The sequence below is a fragment of the Arachis ipaensis genome, chromosome B8 (assembly GCF_059453495.1).
Source record: "Arachis ipaensis isolate K30076 ecotype BB chromosome B8, ASM5945349v1, whole genome shotgun sequence".
Taxonomy (NCBI): Eukaryota; Viridiplantae; Streptophyta; class Magnoliopsida; order Fabales; family Fabaceae; genus Arachis; species Arachis ipaensis.
This window is the reverse complement of record NC_142443.1, coordinates 8,825,301-8,852,193: the sequence shown is the minus strand read 5'-3', so window position 1 is coordinate 8,852,193 and position 26,893 is coordinate 8,825,301. Positions and strand designations below refer to the sequence as shown.

Below are 26,893 nucleotides of genomic sequence, written 5' to 3'. Positions count from 1 at the left end.
TAGAAAGTACTTACTTGTGTCCAAGCTTTATATTGATATCTCTTCCCACTTTTGATCTTTCGTGGATCAATTGTTTCAAGCCATTTCATGACGTATATGTCGCAATCATAGCTAAGTAAGAATTGAGCATAGTACGGTTAATAGTATACAAAATAAAATACATTAAAAATAGAACTATAGAAGAGAAAGATTTTTACTCTGTACGTTGACCATTCAGCGCGATATACTTTGCTTCTTCTCCCTCTCCGTCCTCCATTAAGGTTCCGCCCCGGCGTAAACCCTTATCTGGGAAATTATTAATCCCTGAAAGGGACATAAAAAGTGAATAAAGAGAAGCAAAACCACTGAACCAAACTCCTTTCATGTACTGAATAATTTGAATAATTTACAACAAAATAACTTACAACAAATTTGTTCAGTTTCACTCTCAATTCAGGTATATATTTTTTCTTCTTATTGACAGGGTCAAGCACATAGAATTTCTTTTTCCCGACATCGGCAATCCACAACCACCAATGCCCCCGTTACAAATTGGTACAAACAGCTGAAGTTTGAAAAAATGATACAATATTTCAATCGAAATAATAGCAAACAAGAAAATTATTGAAGAATTTTTAAAAATGACAACTTACAAATGGATGCGATGCCAGTTTTCTTTTGTCAAGGAAACGACGGTGGTAGGCATACTGATCGATATCGAACCGGTAGGCCTTCTTTGTCCTTGGATCAGTGTAGTCCACGCCATGGCTTCCCAACATAAACATCTGTAAAATGAACATCGGTTAAATCACAAACTACCAGACTAGTGAATCTAATTGGCTAACACCACCGAACCGAACACAATTTATATGCTAAATAAAACCTGAAAAATATTAAGGTGAATCAATATGAACATTTCCACTGAATCGAACACTAATCATGTGCTGAATAAAACCTGATAAATATTAAATCATCAAGAAAAATATTTTTTGCATGCAAAAGGACTAAACTAAACACTTTACAGTCAAACCAATCAACATGAATAATTCTACTGAACAGAACTCCATTGGCAGGGAATAAGAAATTTAGCTTTCCACAATATCCAGTTACACAATGTATATTTGTTCTTGAAACCGGCGACCTTTTATTTCGTTAAGAATCATGCTATGTATAGTGACCACCTACAGGAAGAAAATTTATGAGATATAATGTATAAGAGTCTTTGGAAAAATCATTAACGTTAACACAATTGGTAAAGAATTTATAGTGCTTTCCACTTGTTCTTTCGGCATTAGAGACATGAAATGTTGTCTAACCCCCTTGTAATTTGCCTCATGCTTCAAGATGAATATGACGTCATATTTATTGCTACTATCTTTGGTCTGTTTGACATGCGTCATCCAATGATAACACTTTTCGATCAACTCCTCCGTGATTTCCTTCTTTTTCTCCGGAGTTTTGTAAACTTCAGCAGCTGGAAAGGTTGGCTCGGCAGTTGTTGCTTCAGCAAACTTCAATGCTGTTGTCACCCCAGCATCTACCACCGCCTCTTTCAGGATTTCAAGTTGTGAAACAGTAGGCTCAGAGGGCTGAGTTGGTTGAGAGGGGGGAGTTACTTGAGATGCTAGGGGATTTATCCCAAGGCTAAAAGAAGGCACATCATCTTCCCATTGCCTAGGATGAGCAACACTGCAAGACGATAGAGACATTAAACAATGATATTAAACAAAAATGATATTAAATAATGTAGTGAACCGAAATTAATCAATGTGGTGAACCAAAAATATTCAGATATGAACAAGCATAAAACTTACAAATAAGGCTGTGCTTCTTCTTCTAATTGCCATGCCACCAGAGCTTCTTGTTGCTGTTGTTGTCTGGGAGGACTGCTGCATTAAACAGAAAAGAGTTCAGTAACGACGCAAAAATATTATCCTGTACCATTAAAACTATTAAAAAGAATTCTAATTACCAGCTAGACAAGAAGATTAGAAAAAATATATTAATTAAAATTTACACATTCATTGGAGATTCTGGCTCCGTATTCCTTGGTGAAGATTTCTCAACAGCCTGCTTTTGTTGTTTTGATTGTTGTGCCGGTGCTTCTTTGCAAGGCTGCTGCATTAAACAGAAAATAGTTCAATAAAAATCCTATCTACTCATAAACACTATCCATTAAACTGAATGAAAATAAGAACAAATTTCAGTCAAAGCCCTAGTTACATTGTGAAAATGCAATAAGAATAACCCTAAACCCTGAAGACACTAACTATCAAGTGAATGAAAATAAATAAGTCCACTGAACCGAACAACATTCATGTGGTGAATAAATAGTTGTAAACTTACTCATTATCAGAAGTTTGTTGTGTTTGACTTTCCGGAGGGACATAGATAAAATTATCTTTTATCAGCTCTTCCTTAAGAGAACTTGGAAGAGACAACGCAAGAGAAGCTCTAAGGAATGTAAACAAGGAAGAAGTTAATGTTGAATAATGAGAATTGGTTCTGAGAAACAGGAATATGCACATTGAAAAACTCACATTTCCAAATGTTCAGAACGAGTTTCTTCTCGAACTTCAATGTAGTGCTAGTGACATTTAAACACGTTTTTCGTGTGATTAATTAAACAAAAATTATTACCTAAATCTAAAAGAGTAACATAAATATTTTTAACTTACACTGGTGGAGTTTTAAAACTTTTTCTTGGATGGATTTTCTTTTTGCTAAAATATTTTACCAGGCTTTCCGGGGTATTTTTCCTAAAAAAAGATAACAAATTATAATTAGAAACCAAGATTAAAAGTAGACGTCTAGAAACACATGAAATTCATTTTTGGAAACCACTGAACCGAAAGTAAAGCCTGCAATGAACCAATTTACTTGGTATTGTCCGGGGCATTTACAGATGGTGTGGAGCTTGCCTGAGTCTGTAAGAGAGGTTCGCTACCCATATTTACAGTCGACAGTCTATGCAAGATAAATAAATATTAGTAATTGAATCCAGAGGAATTAGAAAAGGTTCTAGCAAAAGTTAGCGAAGAAGAAAAATAACTCGGTATAAGAAACCGAATCTTACGTATCAGAGAAATCATTTTGCCCTTCCGTCAAGTCAAACCGATCCGGAGCAACATTTGCTGTCTGAGCTCCATCATTTCTTTTCTTTGATCTCTTTTCTCTTATCGTCTCCAACACTTGTCTTATTCTTTCCGCAGCGCTGTCTTTTACTTGTTTAGTTCTGAAAGTACATAAAATAAGTATCAAGGAACCTAAAACGAAAGCATCAATAAAAGAAAATATGATTCGAGAAACTTACTCCTTGTCAGATTTGGTTTGTTTTTCTGTCAGCCTCTACGGTTGTTTTCTTTTTAGTATGTGTGTTTTTTTATTTTTGTTTCTCTGCAACACAGACAAACACATCGAATTTATACCGGAGAAAAATATAAGCAAGAAAAAGACACTAACAATCAAGTGAATGAAACTGACAGACTCCACCGAACCGAACTCAATTAATGTGCTGAATAAAATGTGATATACATTCAATCATCAAGAAAAATATTTCTGCTTACAAAGGGAGAAGTGAAGACGCAAACAATCAAGTGAACGAAAATTAGAAAGACCACTGAACCGAAAGCAATTCATGTGCTGAACAAAACGTACATTCAATCATCAAGAAAAATATTTCTTGATATAAAAGAACTCAACTTGAGCAACTCCACTGAACAATATCACATTTGTAACTTACTTAACAAGCATACATAATACTTACTAGCTTTCAGATTTGCTTGTGCTCTCTGAATCTGTCGACACAGGCTTCCTTTTTTTTGCTTTATTTTTTAACCACTTTCTGTGGTTGTTTTCTTTTCTTTGTGGCAGTTTTTTCAATTTCTTCTTCTCTTCAATACATAAGAACAAGCACATAAGAACAACTTTAACCAAATACAAGTTAAATGAAATCAATATGAAGATCAAACTTACTGGTTTTCGGATTCACTTTTGCTTTTTGAATCCGTGGGACTGCTTTCAGTTTGTGTTGTTGTTTCTGAATCTGTCTCAACAAGCTTTTGTTTTCTAACTACCCTCTGTTGTCTTGTTCTCTTTGCTAGTGGTGTTTTGTCGGATTCAGATTCAGATTCAGATTCAAAAACTATGTCTTCTTCTGAAGAAGAATCCAGATCAACAATTTTCTTTTTTTTTTTTTCTTTCTTTGCTTTTTCTTTCTTCTCTAATTTCTTTGTTTTTGTTTTTTCCTTCTTTATTTGCTTTCTGTACAGAAGACCCTAAAATAGAAACTTATTTAATGAGAAATACACTAACAATAAGCTAAATCAACATGAGCAAACCACTGAACCGAACGATACTAATGTGTTGAATAAATCGCCATAAAACGTGATAATTATTTAATCATCAAAAAAATATTTTTGCATGCACAAGGACTCAATTGAACACACTAACAATCAGGTAAACCAAAGGGAGCAAGCCCACCGAACCGAACAAGATTCATATGTTGAATAAAACATGACAAACATTTAATTATCAAGAAAAATATTTCTGCATGCCAATGATTCAAATGAACACACTAACAATCAGGTGAACCAAAGGGAGCAAGCCCACCGAACCGAACAAGATTCATATGGTGAATAAAACATGACAAACTTTTAATCATCAAGAAAAATGTTTCTGCATGCACAAAGATTCAAATGAACACACTAACAATTGCAAGTAGGAGAAATAAATTAATTATAACCTAAAACACAAGCTTATTTAGTTAGCAGAGTATTTTAGAAGCATTTAAAATGAAATTTTAGGGAGAATTTTTTGTTTAATTTACCAATGTGTCCGTTGCTTCCTCCGAAATCCGGTCGAGCATCATCTGCTTTGTCCAATGGACCACCCACGGTGCCAGGGGAGCATCAGGTCTGAACGGGCGAAGAAACTTGGTCTCATGAAAGTATAACAGCATCAAAACGAAAACACAGCCGTCAACGGACTGTTTATTTCCCTTTCTCTTGTTTTCAATTTCTTTCCTCAAGAAGCTGAGCACATGTTTTTCCCAATCCCACTCTCGGATGTTGTCCACATGAAAGATAGGCGGCTTATGGATTGGGGAGGCCACGCTTACCGTCGTCGGTAGTAAGAAGCACTTTTGTACGAAGACGATAAAATTCCTCTTGAATTTTTGCCGGTTCTCCTCTCCTTCAACACTTATATCCAGCACAGACCTTGTCTGCCTTATTCAGTTTACCGTAATCAACCTTTTCTGCAAAATGATTCCCTACAATATTTTAATAGCAACAAATAAGCTAAAAAGGCTCAGTTTAATTTTTTGTACCCTAATGAACCGAAATTAAAGGAACCAATGAACTGAAATTAAGCAGGAAGTGGAAAGCGTATTACCGCCGTTGGTTATGCCCAATGCAGCTGCTACCTTGCGAGGAGTTATGTATATTTTACCTTGGAGAGTTTTCAGGAATCCATCATACTCATCATAGCAATCAATCAATTCTCTCAAGAGGGCGTGAGAGATATTCATTTTCGGGACATGTGCCGAGGCACCAAATCCCATTTCTTTAACTATATCTCTCTTTTCCTGACTCATATTCTTGAACACTGTTGCTATTGCCTTTGTTTGGCACCTGCAATCATGAGTTTTCTGCAAGTTTTGAAATAGAATACGATGATATATTTATAATACAAAATAGATATTATTCGAATGAAAGCAGATAAATATATTTAACGTGATTACGTTATAGCGCGGCTTCTCATTCTTTGTCACCATTGTCTTCTTGAGTTTTGCTGCAATGAAAAAATTTTGTCAATACTTCAATCAATACACTGACAAGCACAAGCATTCATATCATTCAAAACCCTAGTTACACTGTAAAAATGCAATCAAAATAACCCTAAACCCTGAACACACTAAATATCAAGTGAATGAAAATCACCAAGCCCACCGAACCGAACAAAATTCATGTGGTGAATAAATCATTATAAACTTTCAATCATCAAAAATAGGATTTCTCCATGCAAAAGAAGTCAACTGAACAGAGTAACAATCAAGTTTGAAGCCCTAGTTACACTATCCACTGAACTTAATGAAAATAAGAACAAATTTCATTTAAAACCCTAGTTACACTGTAAAAATGCAATCAAAATAACGCTAAACCATGAACACACTAAATATCAAGTGAATGAGAATCACCAAGCCCACCGAACCAAACATAATTCATGTGGTAAATAAATCATTATAAACTTTCAATCATCAAGAATAGTATTTCTCCATACAAAAGAAGTCAACTCAACAGAGTAACAACTAAGTTCAAAGTCCTAGTTACACTATCCACTGAACTGAATAAAATTAAGAAAAAATTTCATTCAAAACCCTAGTTAAACTGTAAAAATGCAATCAGAATAAACCCTAAATCCTGAACAGACTAAATATCAAGTAAATGAAAATCAACAAGGCCACCGAACCGAACACAATTAATGTGATGAATAAATCGTTATAAGAACAAATATTGAGAGGACACACATGGTGTTCACTATCCACTAAATCGAATAAATATAAGAACAAATTTCATTCAAACTCCTAGTTAAACTGTAAAAATGCAATAAGAATAAACCCTAAACCCTGAACACACTAAATATCAAGTAAATGAAAATCAACAAGGCCACCGAACCGAACACAATTAATGTGGTGAATGAATCATTATAAGTTTTCAATCATCAAGAATAGTATTTCTCCATGCAAAAGAAGAACTGAACAAAGTAACAATAAAGTTCAAAGCGCTAGTTACACTATCCACTGAACTGTATGAAAATAAGAACAAATTTTATTCAAAGCCCTAGTTACACTGTAAAAATGCAATTAGAATACGTCAATCTACTAAGCGAAGCAAATCAATCTAGTAAACCTAAAATGCAACTAGGAGAAATGCTACATTGTAAGATTTCAAATGAACAGTAGTTTTTCTCATACCTTGGTCAGTCTCTGTTGCTATTTTCATTCGTTTTTGCTTGTTCTTTGCGAAATCTTCTTGCGATTCTTCTTCAGTAATGGTTTTCGCAGAGAACGTGAGTGAAGTTTGAGTGATTATGAGAGAGATTCGAAGAGAATGAGTGGTTTCGTATTGAGGAAGAAGTAACTTTTTTTCATAATAAACGTAAATGAAACAAGAGGCGTTTCATGTCTTTGGCGCGTGGAATCATGCTTCATTAATACATGTTAATGAGTTTGAGTTGGGCCAACTTGGATAACTTAAATACATGGATGTGTAACATGACTGTATTATTATTATTATTATCTTTAGGATATAACTAGGTTTTTGGAAGAATTTGTGATGGATTTATCTAAGTCTTTAAGATGGAAAAGAAATTACTAAAAAAGTTTTTAAAGATTTAAAATATTATATTTATAAATCGGAAAGGATAAAAGAAAATTGACACAAAAATGTAACGGCATCACACGTTTTATGTGTTGTACTAATTATAATAATAAAATAAAGATAAATCTATAATGAAAAGATTATTATACCGAGAGAATGAAGTGGCGTATATCGTGTATTTTAGAATAACGTTTGCAAATAGATGTTAGTATGATTGTACTTTTATAAAATTAATTTTGATTAAAATTAGAATAATGTGAATGTGATTTGTGTTTTTTTATTATAAAAAACTAAATATTGTTTGAATAATAATATTATCCAAAATTACATTGAAATGCAAAATTACTAAAAAAAAAAGTGATGAATGTTTGAGACTAATATATCATTCTTTAATATTAAATGTTAAAATAGATAATTAACATGGTATTATTATTTCAGGGTAATTCTCAAGGATGGAAAAGTAAAAAATTGTTGCTTCCACCAAAAATAAGTTTAGAGCAAAATTCAATCTACATTGAGTTAATCAAATATTATCAAAATATAAGTATTCATTTGAAATAAAAAAGTCACTCAGATAAAGATGTCTAAAACATTTTTTTAAAGATATTTTTTAATAATTAAAATTTAATACATATAATCAATTAAACCGTGTTATTTTTATTAAAATTATGCCAGATAAATTAATTTGACCGAAAAAATGGTGAATCAAATCTTAAATTTGTCTAAATTAATATTATTTTTTATAGAAAATAACTACAATACTCTTATTATATAAAATAATTAAAATACTCTTATTATATATATTAATTTTAAAAATCTTAAGTTTTAGTCATTTTCTTCTCTATGGTCATAGGGTTATGATTTAGAATTTTCAATATACATATATAATATGAGTATTTTAGTTATTCGACTAAATTGATTTGTCTGGTCTAATTTTAATAAAAATAACACAATTTAATTAGTTATATATATTAAATTTTAATTATTAAAAAATATTTTAAAAAAACATTTGAAATATTTTTATGTGAGTGAATTGCTTAAAATAATCTTAGTGTACGTTGAGAGATGACCAACGATAAGTCAAAGAGAATCTTGAAAAATATATCAAAGAGAATTTTATTTCGCCACTATTTTTTCTATGTACAATAACAAGCACCATAAAATAGTATCTATATATTTATCTACTGTTTTATTACAATCTTATTAGATATATAAAAAAAACGACTACGAAATCAACCATTCGTATAAAATATCTTTTAAAATATAAAATATAAAAAAAATAAATTAATATATATTTATAGATAAATATATAATAACTAATTTTATAATTAATTTTTACTATGTATATAGTATTATTATTTAATTAAATGGCCTTACATTTAAATTTTAGAAATACCAAAATTATTTTGTATATATATATATATATATATATATATATATATATATATATATATGAAAACAAGAATATTTCAAGTATATAACAATCAGTCTTATTCCAATGAATTATAATTCAAATGACATAATCTCTTCATACTCATTTAAGAGGTCACGAATTTAAATCTCTTTATTTTTGATAAAAAAAAAATCAGCCTTATATATTAAGAGATAAATTTTGATTTGTTGGTAGTATAAAACGTTTTACATAAATATCTAATTACACTATTTCTTTTAGATAAACTATTCACGTAATCTTTATAAATGATAATTATTTTTATTGATATTATAATATGTAATTAAATATAGGTATAAAATTATTTTATAATAACAATGCACCAAATTTAGATTTATCATGCATATTGATTTATAACATTTTTTTAATTAAATAACCAACAAACAAAATAATCAAATATATAATAGATGAGTAATCAAATTTATATACAATAGTATAATAAAAAGTTTATGAGAGTTAAATACATAATTCTATAATTCTATATGGAGTGACTAATTATTTAGTATATGTTCTGGTAAGATACTTCTCCCGAGCTATACGTCGGTCTCACGTCAATTCCAGTGTGCCTGATAGATTGAACCGAACCGAGAATATCCTCGTAAACTCTGATCCGAGTGTGGTACCTGCAAAAAGAACTCCGACACCTAAATCAGTAAAGGAATTACTTAAAAACAAAAATGTGCATATGATCGAGACGTCTATTTGATAGTATGTTACTGGAGTGAATTTGATCTGTCTTCTATCGTCGGTACCGTGCCCGATTTATAACACAGTCAGTGTGGAATTAGTCGTCGGTTGCATCCGAGATCCTCGTGGCAAGATTATGGGAAGCGATAAGTTAAGATGAAGTCATTTTCATGATAAGTCGTGCCGAGGTATAACTCAGTTTGTCCGAGATTACAGGGGTACAGTACACAGCCCCAAGCTTGACTTGTTGTAGTTTCAGCAAGTTGAGCTTCTTCTTGTAGAGTTATACCTCAGTGTTTTGAGGTGAAATACTCGTAGCCGCCAAGCTCAACGTGCGTTTCAAGCTTGGGTTTAGAAAATAAATGTCTTTTGTTAGGTTTAAATGAAATAAGTGGGTAAGAAATGGTTAAAAAATTTTACCTTATTAATTGGGCCACAATAATTTTTTTAGCTAAGCTGGATGCGGATCGTTTCTTCTTGGGTGTGCCACTATTATTTCAACTTCCCACTAAAGTAGTGGGTTGTAATTAAGCCTTTACCGTTTTCTTTTTGGAAAGACACAAAATACAGGTTCAGTTGCAAAATCTCATAAGTAAAAGACATGTCTTCCAGAGGTTAGTCTTCTCGACTTTGTGCTGTCTTTTCGTCTTTTTTCCTTCTCGTCTACTTTGTTTTATTCTGAAAAAATGGCTAAAGAAAAAGAGAAAGAGAAGTTAAAAGTTGTCGAAGTGAACAAAGAGAACCCTTACCATTGGGTTCATGTTGATGTAAAAACTCATGCGTCATCTTATTGCGATACTGGGTCGCTTCGTGAGCTAGAAGCCTCGAAGTTTGTTAGGCAAGGTTCTGGTGTTCGTGTGGAATTTCTTCCCTGTACTAGTGAGGAGAGGGTCTGTGAGAGGAGGGGGGATTTGGGATATTTTTATATGTATATTCCCTGTCTGACTGAGTTGTATGTAAAATTTCCCTTTTCGGATTTTGAATGTAAGGTTTTAACCCAGCTAAATTGTACTCCATCGCAGTTACATCCTAACTCCTGGGCATTTTTGCGTGCATTTGAATGTCTGATGGATTTTCTGGATTTGCCTAATTCTCTTAATGTTTTCTTTTCTTTGTTTCAATCAAAAGGGGTACGGAAAGGGCTTTAGGTCTTTCTGAGTAGTTTTCCGGGCCGTTCCATCTTCCTTTTCTATAAGTTTTCTTTTAAAAACTTCAAATCCATGTTTGTGAAAGTCCACTCTTTGGAGTCTGTATATCCATTCTATTTAGATAGTGAACTGATAGAGAAATACCCTATATATTGGTGTTTGGAACCGTTGCAAATCCTCAAATCCGATGAGAGGAGTGAAGAGGAAGACCTCTTTTTAAACTTTTTGATTGATAATTTTGCTGATGGGGAATGTTTATCCATTCCCGAGTTATTGAGATTTGAAGAGAAAAATGACAAAGAAGGGCTTGAACTGTATATAGGCAATATTGGTTTTATATACTTTAATCTTTGTTTGGCTGTGTTTATTCATCTTCTGTTTTTCTTTGTTGCAGGTGGTAGGGTTCCGAATTTGAGTTCGGACAAATTTCAAGCTTATCTGAAAAAGAAGGTTGAAAAAGGTAGTAGCGCTTCTGCGGTTGTGAAAGAGGCAGGAGGTGATGTTGCTTATTCTTCTGCTTAGCCTCCTCCTTCTCCAAAAAGGAAGAGGATTGAGTCGGAGAGGTCTCTGGAGGTGATTTCTGAAGGTGATCATGGTGCTATTGCGAAGTCTGTTTTTGAAAGGCAGAGGAGGCTGCATGGCTTTATACCTGGGACGAGTTCTCAGTCCGTATGGAGTGATCAATTCCCAATATCCGAGCTTGCTAATCGCGTGTCTCAGTATCTTGGAGATATGCTCCTGACTCGTCGGACTAGAGTTGAAGGGATGGGGAAGTTTATTCAGGTTGGTTTTTATATCTACCGACTTTCTTTAATTGTTTTGTTTCTCTGAATTTTTTCATTGTGTGCATACAGATTGTCACATCTCGCTTGATGTGCGTTGGGCGTGCTACCGAGCTATTAGGTTCAGAGCAGCAGGTGATGGCTGATAAAGTTTCAGGACTTGAACTTTCCTTGAAAGAAAAGGATGAGGTCGTCATAGGCATTACCTCGAAGATGAAGGAGAAGGAAGATGAGGTTTGTCATCTTCAGGAACAAACTCGTTTATTGCAAGCTGAGATTAAAGATAATGATAAGACCAAGGGTGAGATAATCTCCCGCTTGCTGAGCTTGAAGAGGAGAAGATGGACATGTTCGTAGCTGGTTTTGATCGTGCTATTAGCCAAGTCACATTGTTTTCGCCGAATTTTGATGTGGGGAAACTCAACGTGACTAAGATAGTTGTTAATGGTGAGCTTGTAGATGACGAAGCTAGCGAGGGGCATGCCGAGAACATTCCACCCCCCTTTGAAAAATTTTTTGTTGCTGTATGTATTTTGGTACTGTATGTGGCTGTCCGATTTTGTTCGGAGTATTTTGAACTTATTTTATCCAACTTTTTACGTCGGTTTTAAGTTATGAATTTCTTTTGGATGAATGTTTTGATTCCAACTTTTATGCTGTTGATTAGATAGTGATAATTGATGCGCATGTTGACGGATAGGAACTCATTATTAGAGTTTGTTTGTATTCGAAAAATAGGTTTTTGTTTGGTAGGTTGGGTATCGTTGTTTGTAATTTTGACCCCGAATTATTTTTGTTTGATTTATTCTTGGATACCAATTTTGAAGTCGGTCTTTTGAACTCCTCTTGCTCGACATGTAAAGTCGGGTTTAGTGTTTGAATAACTGCTTATGCAATTTCCAACTTTGTTTTGTTGGTTTGATGTTGTCGTTTTTCGGAAAGTATAAAGTCTGAGTGATAGTAATAAATTTATTTGCCTTCAAGAGTGATTGGAAGGATGTGAAATGGTCGGCCTCGTTAAAACCTGTCCAAGTAAAACCCTCCTTACGGATAAAATCTCGTGATCAGGAAAAAGAGTACCTGGCCACTTCGTTTTTAAAATGGGTATTCAACTGTAATAAATCTTTAAAGATGAAATGTTCCAAGTGTTGGGGAGAGTTGTTCCTTCTAGTGTCTCGAGAGAGTAGGCTCTTTTTCCGATTACCTTAGAGATGTGGAAAGGGCCCTCCCAGTTGGCATCTAGCTTCCCGTGTCCTGGTGGTTTCTAAACTTCTTCCATTTGCCTTAATACAAAGTCCCCTTCTTTTAAGGTTCTTGGTCGCATCTTTTTATTGTATTGCTTTTGCATTGTTGCCTGCATGGCTTTTTGCCTTAGCTCAGTTAGGCTTCGGTCTTCATTTATCAGATCAAGTTTGGCCGCTCTGGCTTCCGAGTTATCTTGCTCGTCGAAGTATTCGGTTCGAGTGGATCCCTGGCTGATCTTAATAGGTATCATACAGTCTGCGCCGTAGACTAGTCGGAATGGTCTTTCGTTTGTTGTGGTTTGGGGTGTTGTGTTATAGCTCCACAGCACCTCTGGTATAAGCTCGGCCCAGTGTCCTTTAGCATTTGTTAATTTCTTTTTTAAGGCCTGCAAGATAACCTTGTTAGCAGCCTCCGTGAGCCCATTAGTTTGTGGGTGTTCGACAGAGGAAAAACGATGTTTGATATGCAGGTCGGTTAAATATGAAGCAATTTTCTTATCCGTGAATTGTCTATCATTATCAGATACGATCTCTCTGGGTAAACCGAATCTACATATAATTGATTTCCAAATGAAATTTTGTACCTTTTCTGCTCTTATTTTTGCAAGAGGCTGTGCTTCTATCCATTTTGTGAAATAATCAATTGCTACCAAAAGAAACTTTACCTAACCTGTTGAAATTGGGAACGGTCCGAGTATGTCCATCCCCCATTTGTGAAATAGCCAACTTACATCTGAGGTATGTAGTAGCTTGGCCGGGTTGTGGATGAGCAGTGCATATCTTTGACATGCATCGCAGCTTTGTACCTTACTTCTACAATCGTTCCTTAATATCGGCCAATAGTATCCTGCTCAGAGTATTTTTGTAGCCAAACTCCTACTTCCGGTATGGTGTTCACAGACCCCGTTATGTACTTCTTCCATGGCAGCCTCCGCTTCTGCTTGACCAACGCACTTCAGCAGAGGCCTAGAAACACCTTGTCTGTATAGGTCCTCCCCCAATAGGGTATAATGGTTTGCTTTGTATCTGAATATCCTCGGGCTTTCTCCCTCCAGTGTTTCTCCACTTTTTATGTAGGGAATAAATGGTCTTCGCCAGTCTTTTTCCTGTGACACACTTAGAACAGATTTGGTATCTAAACTTGGTTCTATTAGTGTGAGATGATTCAATTTGTCTATTTGGTTGGTTACCCTGTATGTAGCTAATTTGGATAAAATATCGGCCCTACAATTTTATTCTCTAGGTATATGTAGTATTTCAAAATTTTTAAAAAATTTCACCATGGCTTTGATTGATTTCAAATACTTTTTCAGGAGCGAATCTCGTACCTGAAAATGACTGTTTACCTGTTGTACTACAAGGAGAGAGTCACAGTGTACTTTTAAGCTGGAGATCTCTACTTCCTTGGCTAACCTTAAGCCGGCTAAGAGAGCTTCATACTCTGCCTGGTTATTGGTCGTTTTGAAAAGAAACTTTATTGACTGCTCGGCCTGGACTCCAGTATCGTCTTTCAGGAGGATTCCTGCTCCACATCCATTTTCGTTTGATGCTCTATCCACGTATAATTCCCATGTTTTGATTGTCTCCTCTTTAATCGTGAATTCCGAGATGAAGTCGGCCAATGCTTGGGCTTTAGGTGATCCCTGTGTCTGATATGATATGTCGAACTCAGAGAGCTCTATCGACCTGCTAGGTCGTAGGGGATGACCGGTTCGAACTATAATTGGGTGTGTTTGAAAGTAGTGCCTCAACCGTTGAGCAATGATGACTAGATCGAATGCCAACTTTTCTATCATCGGGTATCTTTTCTCGGCATTTTGTAAGACCTTGCTTACAAAGTACACCGGGTGTTGCTCATTCCCTGCTTCTGTTACAAGCACGGAAGTGATAGTGTTAGCGGAAATTGAAAGGGATATAAAAAGTGGTTTACCTTGTTCCGGTTTCTTAAGTATAGGCGATGATGCCAGGATATATTTGAATTCAGAAAAGGCCTTTTTGCAATCTTCTGTCCAAACAAACTTGTCTGACTTCTTCATGATTTTGAAGAAACGATAGATCTGGTGCCTGCAACTGGTAAGAATCTGGATAGGGCGGCTAAGCAACCTGTGAGACGTTGTACTTCCTTGACTGTCTTCAGGGACTGCATGTTCATTATGGCTTGGCATTTGTTGGGATTGGCTTCTATGCCTCTGTTTGTGAGCATAAATCCGAGAAATTTCCCTTTCTGTACACCAAATGCACATTTTTCTGGGTTCAGCCTCATGTTGTATCTTCAGAGTTGTTGAAAAATCTTCTGAAGGTCGGCTTCGTGCTGTTTCTCTATGTATATTTCGATGTTTCGTCCGGCTTATTTTTAAAGATTTTGTCCATCAGTCTCTGATAAGTTGCTTCTGCATTTTTTAGTCCGAAAGGCATTACCTTATAGCAAAAATTACCTTCATCGGTTACAAACGCTGTCTTATCCTCATCGTCTGGGTGCATTAGTATCTGATTGTATCCAGAGTAGGCATCCATGAAACTCAGCACTTGATATCCAGAGGTGTTGTCTACTAGCCTGTCAATGTTCGGCAGCGGGTAGGAATCCTTCGGGTGGTCTTTGTTCAGATCTGTGAAATATGCACACATTCGCCATTTTTCTGAGCTCTTCTTAACCATGACCACGTTTGCTAACCATGAGAAAAAGCGGATTTCTCGGATGAAACCTGCATCAAGTATTTTTTACGTTTCTGCCGCTACTGCATTTCTTCTCTATGTGCCCAGGTTACGTTTCTTTTGCCTTATAGGTTGGGCATTAGGGTTGACCGCCAGCCTGTGGCATATGAAGTTTGGGTCGATCCCTTTCATGTCAGCAAGGGTCCAGGCAAATAGGTCGGCATTGGCCTTCAATATTCCTACCAGATTTTGTCTTGTTCCTGCAGAGAAAGCCGAACCGATGTTAGTATATTGATTTATTTCACCCAATTGTACCTTTTCTAGGTCGTCCATTGGGGAGGGGCGACTGTTGTTGTCCCTAGGGTCCATTTCAGCCAAGGTGGGAATGCTTTCCGAATTGTATACATAATTGATTCTCGGAATGGTCTCCTTTGTGATTTTTTTCAAACTTGCGTTGTAGCATTGTCTGGCTTTCTTATGGTCGGCATGTACCGTCGCCACTGTGTTATCCTGCAAAGGGAACTTGACACATAGATGAATGGTGGAGACAATAGCTCCGAAATAGTTGAGGGACGGGCATCCTAAAATAACATTGTAAGGAGTAACACAATCGACTACCAGGAACTGGATGTCTAGTGTTTTTAAGTTTAGCGGTTCCCCAGTGTTGTTTATAACCATACGTAACCTGATACAGGGACTCTTTCACCTGAGAACCCTGCCAATTCTCCTCCTGATGGTTGCAATGCCTTGTTGCTTAGCTGCATCTTTTTTAACGTGGAGTAGAACGAGACATCAGCACTGCTTCCTGGATCGAGCAAGACCTTCTTTACGGTTAGTTCTCCCATGCGCACCGAGATCACCACTGGGTCGTCTAAATTCGGCGTCTGCGATTTGAAGTCGTCAGTATTGAAACTGATGTGGGTAGCTGAGGTCGGAACCGGTGGGCCTTGATGAGATCCTTCCATTGTCAACATAGTCCGATAGTTCCTCTTCATGGCTGCGTTAGTGACTTCGCCTCCAGCAAAGCACCTGATATGTAGTTAATGACTCCTTTGGAGGCAGGGGTCTCTACTGGGCCACGCTATATCCCCTTCTCTTTACGATCGGAACTATAGTTTGGCCTGTCTATGTCCCTGTCTGATTCTCTCTTATTTCTGGAAGTAACATATTTGTTCAGTAAGCCTTGCCTTGCTAATCTTTCTAACAAGTCTCTAGCTACCACACACTCATCAGTGGTGTGGCCGAAATTTTGGTGAAATACACAATGCTTGTTTTTGACGACGTACTTCTGGTCTTGATACGTTCCTGCTTTGCTCAGCGGCTTTATTAGCTTGTTGTGTAGTATCTCTTTAATGTTGTCCTCCCTCTTGGTATTAAACCTGGTATATGAATCAAATTTTGGAGTTAGTTTAAAAGATTTTTTAGAGTCCTTATTATGGGGCCTGTATGTCTTGTCTTCCTCTTTTCGCGATGGTAGTCTCTCACTTCTCCGAGTTTCACGTAACTCCTCTATTTCGATTTGTCCAGTGGCCTTGTCCCGGAACTCCTCCAATGTTTTCGGTTTTGCCACAGCTATAGCTTCCGGGAACTTTCCAAGTCAGAGACCACTTTTAATAGGCATGCAACTGTACTTCTGGATTGAAGTCAGGGATCTCCATAGCTGCCGTTGTAAAGTGTGTCATGTCACCCTTTAGGCTTTCGTGCTGTCCTTGCTTGATCGTGCTGAGGTAATCTGAATCTCGCACATAAATTTTGGATGTTGCGAAGTGATTTTTGAATAACTTGGTAAATTTGTCGAAACTGGTTATGGAACCTGCAGGAAAATTAGAAAACCATAATAATGCAGCTCCATCCAAAAAGGTCGGAAAGGATCGGCACAAGATGGGATCAGAGTCACTATTAAGAAACATCATGGATTCGAATTTTGTGACATGGACTTTAGGATCTCCGATCCTCTTGTACGGTGCCAAAGTCATTGGAAGTGTAAAATTTTTAGGCATTTTAAAACTCATTATTTCTTCCGAGAAAGGATTGGTTCGTCGTCTTCCTGTCTTAGGGGGGTGTTTTCCCTGTCTTTGCATTTGATTCTGTCAGGTTTTTCTCGTGTTGATTGTTGTCTGCCTTCTTATTATAGTCATTTCCTTCGCCATTTTTCTGCATTGTCATCAAGAGTTCGGCCATTCGTTGGTTTTCGGCTAGTAGAACGGCGTTGGCAGCCATCAGTTCAATGTTGGTTCGAGGAGTTTAAGACACTGAGAAATCCGTCATGCTTCAGTTCCGGAAAAGAAAGAGAGTACAAGGCGGATATAAGGGTGTTATAAAAATAAAAAAGCGAGGCAAGGGTCTCACGGTGGGCGCCAAATGTTCTGGTAAGGATACTCCTCCCGAGCTATACGTCGGCCTCACGTCAATCCCAGTGTGTCTAATAGATTGAACCGAATCGGGAATATCCTCGTGAACTCAGACCCGAGCGTGGTACCTGCAAAAAGGACTCCGATGCCCAAGTCAGTAAAGGAATTACTTAAAAACAAAAATGTGCGTATGATCGGGACGTCTATTTGATAGTATGTTACTGGAATGAATTTTATTTGTCTTATGTCGTCGGTACAGTGCCCGATTTATAGCCCAGTCAGTGTGAAATTAGTCGTTGGTTACGTCCAAGATCCTGGTAGTAAGATTATGGGAAGCGATAAGTTAAGATGAAGCCGTTTTCATGATAAGTCGTACCAAGGTATGAGTCAATTTGTCCGAGATTACAGGGATATAGTACAGTATATATATAATATGATTGAAATAAAAAAAATATATTTAAAGGAAAAAGTATGCACTAAATTATATCTAAAGAAAAAAATGTGCACTGATATTTTAATGTCTAACCAAAGTATTTAAGGCACTAAGATCTTTTTTCATTTTTTTGGACGGTAAAATTTGTTATTTTATAATCAATAATTATGGGTTTAAATTCATAAAAGCAAAAATAATATATATATATATATATATATATATATATATATATATATATATATATATATATATATATATATATATATAAAAGAATGTTATGTATACACAAAAAAATATCACTAAATTATATCATATATTTGTTTATAAGTATATGTATTGTTTAAGTATTTTTAATATGTATTTTATATTTTATATAGATGATTAATTTTTTACATATATATATATATAGTATACTTTTTTTTCTGATAAAATATATTTTTGTTTCTAATATTTATGATTTTTAAAAAAAATATTTATAACATTTAATTTTATTCAAATTTGTCCTAACGTGTTCAATTATGAGGCCGGACACTTTAATTTTGAGCCACTCTATAATGACTATGTGATACGTGCTTCAAATGTTCGTGATATGAAGAGTTCAAGAGTTATTTAGAAGATATTTTAGTTTACATTTTTAGAATATTTTATTTAATGTATTTTGATTTTGTTTATTTAATTACTAGATTGGGCCTTATGTTTATGGGCTTTGGGGTTTTCTTTGTTTTAACCTAATAAGAGGTTATAAATACCTCCTTAGCTATTGTAGTCGTAGAATAGAATTTTTAGAGGTTTGAAAACCCCTTTTTGGTTTCGTGATGAAACCATGGTGTGGACAATTGAGGTTGAGGAGTCCCTCTCTTGTTACATCGGGAAATTGGGTAAAAAGTTGAGAAGTCCCTTCGATTCAATTTCCAAATTATGGCGTTGACAAATTAGGTTGAGGAGTCCCTTTCTTGTTGCGTCAAGAAATTGGGTAAAAAGTAGAGTGATTCTCTTTGTACTGAATTTCAACTTATCTTTTTTGTTTCTATTTTAATTTCAATGTATCTTTTTATTCAGTTTGAATCCTTATTTTCTTATTTATCTTTTCTTTTCGTATCATTTGGTATCAGAGCTCAGGTATTAGATTAATTCTTATTAATCTATATTTGTTCTTCTTTTATCAAAAAAAAAAAAGAGTCTAGTGTTTGTCGCGTCTTTCATTTTGTTCTTGTGTTCTTGTTTTCGTTTGCGTTTCATTATTTAAAAAAAAAAGAAGAAGAATAAAGTGAAAAAAAAACAAAAAAAAGAAGAAAAAAACCAAAAAAAAAAAATTATCTTCCTTATAATTATTGTCCTTTTCATATATTATTTTTTTTTCACCTACAAGATTCGAGGACGAATCTTTTTTGAAGAGGAGGAGAATGATACGTGCTTCAAATGTTCGTGATATGAAGAGTTCAAGAGTTATTTAGAAGATATTTTAGTTTACATTTTTAGAATATTTTATTTAATGTATTTTGATTTTGTGTATTTAATTACTAGATTGGGCCTTATGTTTATGGGCTTTAGGGTTTTCTTTGTTTTAACCTAATAAGAGGTTATAAATACCTCCTTAGCTATTGTAGTCGTAGTATAGAATTTTTAGAGGTTTGAAAACCCCTTTTTGGTTTCGTGATGAAACCATGGTGTGGACAATTGAGGTTGAGGAGTCCCTCTCTTGTTACATCGGGGAATTGAATAGAAGGTTGAGGAGTCCCTTCGATTCAATTTCCAAACTATGGCGTTGACAAGTTAGGTTGAGGAGTCCCTTTCTTGTTGCGTCAAGAAATTGGGTAGAAAGTAGAGTGATTCTCTTTGTACTCAATTTCAACTTATCTTTTTTGTTCTTATTTTAATTTCAATGTATCTTTTTATTCGATTTGAATCCTTATTTTCTTATTTATCTTTTATTTCCGTATCACTATGTCTCGTATTATTAAATCATGATCGATAAATTCGTAATCAAGGATGATAGTTTCTGATGCATACATTTGTATGAATAGTGTCTCACAAATTTTTGGGTCATTTTCTTTTAATTTGAATTCTCAGCATGGATGAGTTTTTAGTACATGACAATATGGCCAAAGTAAAGTCCCGACTCCGATCCGAAGCCGTATTTTAACGTTATAAAAATATGAAGAAAATAATAAATAAAGTAGAATAATATTATCGATTTTTTATTTTATATTGGAGAACAGGGTGTGAAACACACACATATTGGATTGGGAATTGACAATAATCAACATTGGAATCAGAGAATCATCTAATCTGGTTACTATTTTTTTTTTTTTGGACTGGAGTTCTGGGGGTTCATAGTATTTTTCTTTGGATAGGGTGGGTTCCTAGTCTTCTAATACCTCTCTTCTCTCTTCTACTTGTACGTGTTTCCGTTTTTGTTTTCGGTCATTACTTCTTTCCCTTCTTAGACCAATCTGTTTGTGGGCTTGAAAACTAGAGCAACTAGGCCTAACATTGCACATAAAGGCAGAATTAATACTCTAATAGCATCAATACCAAAAAAAAAAACAATACCAAAAAAAAAAAAACTCTAATAGCATGGAAAGAAAAATTGAAAAATGTATATGTAATGGGCTCTTGATAGTCCATGATATACCTCAACGCAATTCACATGGAACGCCATACACTCACCATTCACCAAATATACAATTCGACGTTATCAATAAATAAAGATAAAAAAAATAATCGTATGGAGCATTGGTGGAGGAGCCGTCCTTCTATGTGTTATTTGGACTGCTGGTGTACCTACCGTGGATTGTTTGGATTTTGCATACGGTTTGCGTCGAATTGGCCGATTTTTTATGAATTTGCCTCTCATTATTATTTATATACTAAAATCAATTACTAAAATCACATACCAATATATTTATGTATAAATATATGTGTGATTTAATTTATTTTCAACGTGTATTTATATTTTAACATATATTTTATACTAGTAGGTCTGATTTTGGTAAACAAGATAGCATAATTGTAAATACAAATATGGATCGACCTAGTCTCTAACCAAATTAGCCAAATCACGATTTTAATACCTATTTTGCTTCAAATAAAAAAGCTAGACCCAACCCTTTCACTACACCCCACAAAGGCACAAAGGCACAAACTTAGTGCTCCTCCAAAATATGGATCAATAATGAGCAAAATCATTTGTCTATTTGTGAGGAAGGACCATTTCATTGGCTTTTATTTTATTTTTCTCTGAAAGAGGACTAGTTCAATTGTTACATAATATCAAGGTTGTAGGCTTGCAGCCATTGATGTTTATGTTACGGTGATGATCGATTATAGTGAATGCCATTTTCCATATTACTACTCAATAGCATTCCAGCTGGTTCCCATGATAAGTGATAACTATAAAGTATAAACCCTTGTACGTAATAGAAGAGAAAATTGTAAATATATGAAGTGCAGACAGAGACCACAAATATAAACAAGTAGAAGCTGACAAATAACGAAGACTTTGACTCGGGCTTGCATGAGTTCTACATAAGCATGCAGGGGTTAAATGTCGCGGCAATTTATTAATTATTTTATATGACCCACGAAGACTAGTACTAGTGCATGTCCAACGCGGTTGCATTAATTAAGAATAAGAATTGCGTTAGAGGAATATGCAGTAAGAAATAAAATGAACAATAATATTTGAGAAAAAAAAATTCTGTCAAAACACTTTAAATTTATTTTATTTGATATTTATTAATTGTCACTATAATTAATATATATTATTTTTTCTAGTATTATTATACAATAAATGTCATTAATTACTACATAGTCAGGTATGATGCTGACATTTACAATGTAAAGTTAGTCTCAAATATAAATAATTTGAATGTGAGCAGCCAGGCATGCATGCATCACATAACATGTCATTCGTTCAAACCTGTGGAAAATATATGCATTATCATCACGTATAAATTTGGGTGGCTGAACAAGGTCTACTAGCAAGTCTTCCATATGTCTTGGATCATGTGATAGATTAGTCCACCACTGAACTTACTGAAATTACAAATAAGTCCTTAAATATGATTTTGTTTTTTTGTTATTTCCTTCATGCAAACTGAAAAGTGGTCCCATACATCATCTGTATTAGGAAGGATCATTAACATTGTGTCATAATTTCTTCACCAGAGAATCAATAAGCAATGAAGGATCACAACTCACAAGCACTATAAAAAATTTCGCCATTATTCTCCTAGCAGAACTAGCAGTAACATGCGAACTACTCTTGTAGTTTTCCTTGTTTCATTGCTGCAATGCACTTCTCAAGTGGTTGTAGCAAAAGATATTATGGAGTCTGGCCAAAACATAACTTCAGAATCTTCATCAAGCTTTCTTGTTTCAGCTGGACAGAGATTTGTACTAGGCTTCTTTCCTCGTCCCGAAAACAAATCAGAAAGTTACCTGGGGATATGGTACAACAGTGATCAAACACAATACCCTGGAAAACAAACAGTGGTATGGGTTGCCAACAGAGACATTCCTGTTGTGAGTTCCAATGTTGGAGTCTTTCATATTGCAGATGATGGAAACCTTGTACTAGAAGATGCATCGAGTAAAGGACGCTATTGGTCCACATCAATAAGCTCTGCATCCACGGCGACGAACAAAACAAGGAGAGTGCAGCTAATGGATTCTGGGAATCTGGTATTGTTCCATGAAGAAGAAGATGGAGATTACATATGGCAAAGCTTCCAACACCCCACAGACACGTTTCTTCCGGGAATGCAGATGGACATGGATGGCATGGAATTAAGGAGTGGAAACTTCACCTTCAAGATGGTTCCAACTCAAAATTATCGGAAGAAGCGTTATGTCATCTACTTGAATGATCAACTCTATTGGGAAAATGATGGACTCAATTCAGATGCACTGAGCCCTGACAAACTCGAATATTTAACTAACTGGACAGAGATCGATATCCCTACGTCTTCACGTACGAAAGGTGTGAATCGGACGATGAAACTTTCAGCCACTATGAACAAATCCAGCACTGGGACCTGGGAAACCTTTTATAAGAAATACATGAACACAAGAATTGTGATGAACTCTTCAGGGGAGATACAGTATCTGAAGTGGGAAGAGGAAGACTCTACAGGTGCAGGATGGACGATGTTATCGAACCAGCCATCGGACAAGTGCCATATATATAATTTTTGCGGCAACTTTAGTAGCTGCGACATTGCAGATGATTTGAGGATCTGCAAATGTTTACCAGGGTTTAAGGAGAATCAGATTCAGAGCGATGAGGGAGGGTCCAGATTCCCAGGATGTAACAGAAGTACACTATCACTGTCTGACAGCAGAGGCATGATGTTCATTAACTTGACCATGGTGAGAGTGACCGCACCAGACTTCAAATCCCCCGCAGAAAGCGAAGATGAATGCCGGATTTCGTGCCTTCACATGCATCTTCCCCGGTGCCAAGCTTATTCGTATAATCGCTCTGTTTCAGATTATGATCGTGTTCCTCTCACATGTGGAATTTGGACACAGGATTTAACTACTCTTCAAGTGGTCCAAGATGATGGTGCTGCTACTGCTTCTCTTTCTGTTCTGGTCAACCGTTCAGATATAGGTATATAATTATTCATGTGTCTCATCCTGTTAGTTTAAGTTTTTGTGTTAGAGAAAGTGTTAAGATTTATACATACGGGTGTCTCTTCCTATAATTTATGTTGTGCAGCACCAAAGGCAAAATCTTGTGAGCCTTGTGGTATATACGTAATTCCTTATCCCCTAAGCACTGGACCAAGCTGTGGGGATGCCACCTACAACAAGTTCATCTGCAACAACTCAACAGGGCAGCTTAACTTCACAATCCCCAGTGGAGAATCGTACCGAGTTACTTGGGTAGACCAAAATACTAGAAGGTTTTACATTCAAACCAGCAATTCTTATCGCTGTGATTCCAGCAGTCAAAATAGAGTCCTTGATCCTCCCTTTAATGTCACCAACTGGTGCTACGGAGCAGATGAAATTGAGGTCAGTTGGGATCCAGCGCCAGAACCCCCCTGTAATCACCTCACAGACTGCAATGGTTGGCCTCATTCAACATGCCGACAAAAATTTCATCCAGGGGAAAAGAGGTGCTTTTGCCATTCAAAATATCACTGGGATGCCTCAACTCTTAGTTGTACTCAAGGTTAGCCACCCTTCTTAACTCTGGCAATTTTCACTTTTTAGAATTTCAGAAAGAAATTTTCATGTTTCTTGGAGAAACGGCTTAACTAAAATGTTAAGTAGTACATCGTGTCAATGAAGGTGTTTTGGCTGCATCATTTTGATGATCTTTATCCTCTTTCCTTGCTTTCACAGGAGAGGAATCAAAAAACCACAAATTGCTATTGGTTGTAACTCTTACAGTCATGCTTTTGCTAGCATTTCCAGTGATATTTGCATATGTATGGAGAATCAAGACAAACCCCAAGATTGGTAAGAACTTTAATTTTGGTTTTGAACATTGAATTACTCACACAACTATATTCTTCTTAGATGCTAATCAAAATGAGCTATGGAATTCAGACAGGGCGAACATTCTAATACAGGAGAGCTTGCATGATAGTGAAAGACAAGTCAAAGGTTTGATAGGTTTGGGAGGTTTAGAAGACAAACACAGTGAAAGCATTGAAGTGCCTTTTTATACTTACAGAAGCATTGTAGCAGCTACTGATAATTTCTCTGAGTCAAACAAGCTTGGAAGAGGAGGTTATGGACCAGTCTACAAGGTTATTTAATTTTTCTTAGTTCATTTAACATTAGATTTCTTGCTAACTCAGCAATGAATCTGTGCAAGATTTTTTCATGACAATAGATTATTGTTGTTCAGGGAAGGTTTCTCGGAGGCCAAGATATTGCTGTAAAAAGGCTTTCAAGTTTTTCAACACAAGGCTTAGAGGAATTCAAAAATGAGATTGTTTTGATTGCCAAACTCCAACATCGGAACCTTGTTAGACTCAGAGGCTATTGCATAAAGGGAGATGAGAAGATTTTACTTTATGAATACATGCCGAACAAGAGCTTGGACTCTTTCATATTTGGTATGTTTCACTTTCACATATTGTATTTTGTAACTTTCAAGAAGTAGAGTTTGATTTTTGTTATCATAAATGTACTAACCTTGATCCTTTTGATGTGTTTTCAAACACTGAAATTAAAGACCGTTCAAGAACTTTACTCCTTGAATGGCCAATGCGGTTTGACATAATCCTAGGCATTGCACGAGGATTGCTTTATCTTCACCAAGACTCTAGACTAAGAATAATTCATAGAGATCTAAAATCTAGCAACATTCTTCTAGATGAGGATATGACTCCAAAGATTTCAGACTTCGGCCTTGCAAAAATATTTGGAGGGAAAGAGACCGAAGCAAGCACAGAGAGAGTTGTGGGAACCTAGTAAGTTTTCTAAGACTAAGCAATTGTAAACATATTGTTCATTAGCCGATATTTACTCATGATTATTAGTTTGCCACATATAACAATCGATTTTTTTTTCTTTTGTAGTGGATATATGGCACCAGAATATGCTTTGGACGGGTATTTTTCAATCAAATCCGATGTTTTCAGCTTTGGTGTAGTCTTATTAGAGATTCTCAGTGGAAAAAAGAACACAGGATTCTTTCAATTCAAACAAACTGCTACCCTTTTGGGATATGTATGTTTACCATATCTTCTAACTCATTGTTATTGTTCTTTTGTTTTGTTTGTTTTGCTGACTGTATTACAATAATGGACATTATCTCAGGCATGGGGACTATGGACAGAGAATAGACTTATGAATTTAATGGATACATCTTTCAGTGGAACTTGCAATGAGAATCAATTTACGAAGTGTGCACAAATTGCACTCTTGTGTGTGCAAGATGAACCAGGTGATCGACCAACCATGTCAACTGTTGTGACAATGCTTGATAGCGAAATTGCAACCATCCCTATTCCTACGCAACCAACATTTTATGCAATTAGAAGGACTACAAGCACTACTGCATCTTCTTCGAGCAGACCAGAAACAACCATGCAAATTGAGAGCAGTTATCAAGAAGGGAGATAGATAGTACATGGTGGATTAGACTCTAATATGGTAGAAAATAGAATCATGAAAAGTTATGGTATATAGGGTTTAAAGAAAATAGAATCATGAAAAATTTAAGCTATAGCTGTGTGCTTATAAGAAGAGCAATGTTGATTCCTCTGCAAGGAACCTATGGAGGTGCAGAAATCCACATATTTGGCACATTGTGCCATTTCTCTTCTATCTCTGCAAATACTAACAAACTGTAATTGGTTAAATATCAACTTTTAGTATGAATTTGCCGAAATATAATATGTGAAACGTGTTAATACAAAGAGATTCATTGTCCTGTGAAATAAGATAGTTGAAAATAAGCTAATGGAAGTTTGTGTATAATGGTTCAAAACATATTTTGTACAAGAACACAGGTTCAAGTTATATATACTATTGTAAGATCTTTTTTGGCAAGTAATTTGTTGTAAACACCAATAAATTGACTAGTTTTGAAGCCACTTAAACTTTTTTCAAATAAACAGAAAGTTAAAAGCACTCATCGAACGAAAAACCTCTCACCAAGGAACACCGAAACCATTGTTTTTCTAGCATAACTTAGTCAACTGCACAGTTCCAAAGGAGTAACAAGAGCTCTCTAGAGACGAGGTTTTACAAAGGTTAAGATATATCAATGATTGAGACTATTATCAAGATTTAGGTACCCGATTAGCCACTGCAA

General features: G+C 35.5%; 2 protein-coding genes across 2 annotated transcripts; one reads left to right on the top strand and one right to left on the bottom strand.

Moving 5' to 3' along the window:
- Positions 1-16,405: 16,405 nt before the first annotated feature.
- On the bottom strand, positions 16,406-17,300 carry LOC107610452 (uncharacterized). Its single transcript, XM_016312502.1, has 2 exons — positions 16,956-17,300; positions 16,406-16,912 (listed from the first exon to the last, which is right to left on the bottom strand). The coding sequence occupies exons 1-2, from the start codon at positions 17,298-17,300 to the stop codon at positions 16,406-16,408; spliced, it is 852 nt and encodes a 283-aa protein (XP_016167988.1).
- Positions 17,301-22,234: 4,934 nt separating this feature from the next.
- Positions 22,235-26,516, top strand: LOC107612578 (G-type lectin S-receptor-like serine/threonine-protein kinase At4g03230). Its single transcript, XM_088496392.1, has 8 exons — positions 22,235-23,725; positions 23,834-24,292; positions 24,466-24,582; positions 24,673-24,875; positions 24,977-25,187; positions 25,307-25,544; positions 25,653-25,803; positions 25,894-26,516. Exons 1-8 carry the CDS (start codon positions 22,363-22,365, stop codon positions 26,197-26,199), a joined length of 3,048 nt encoding a protein of 1,015 aa, XP_088352518.1. The 5' UTR covers positions 22,235-22,362; the 3' UTR covers positions 26,200-26,516.
- The last annotated feature ends 377 nt before the right edge of the window (positions 26,517-26,893 follow it).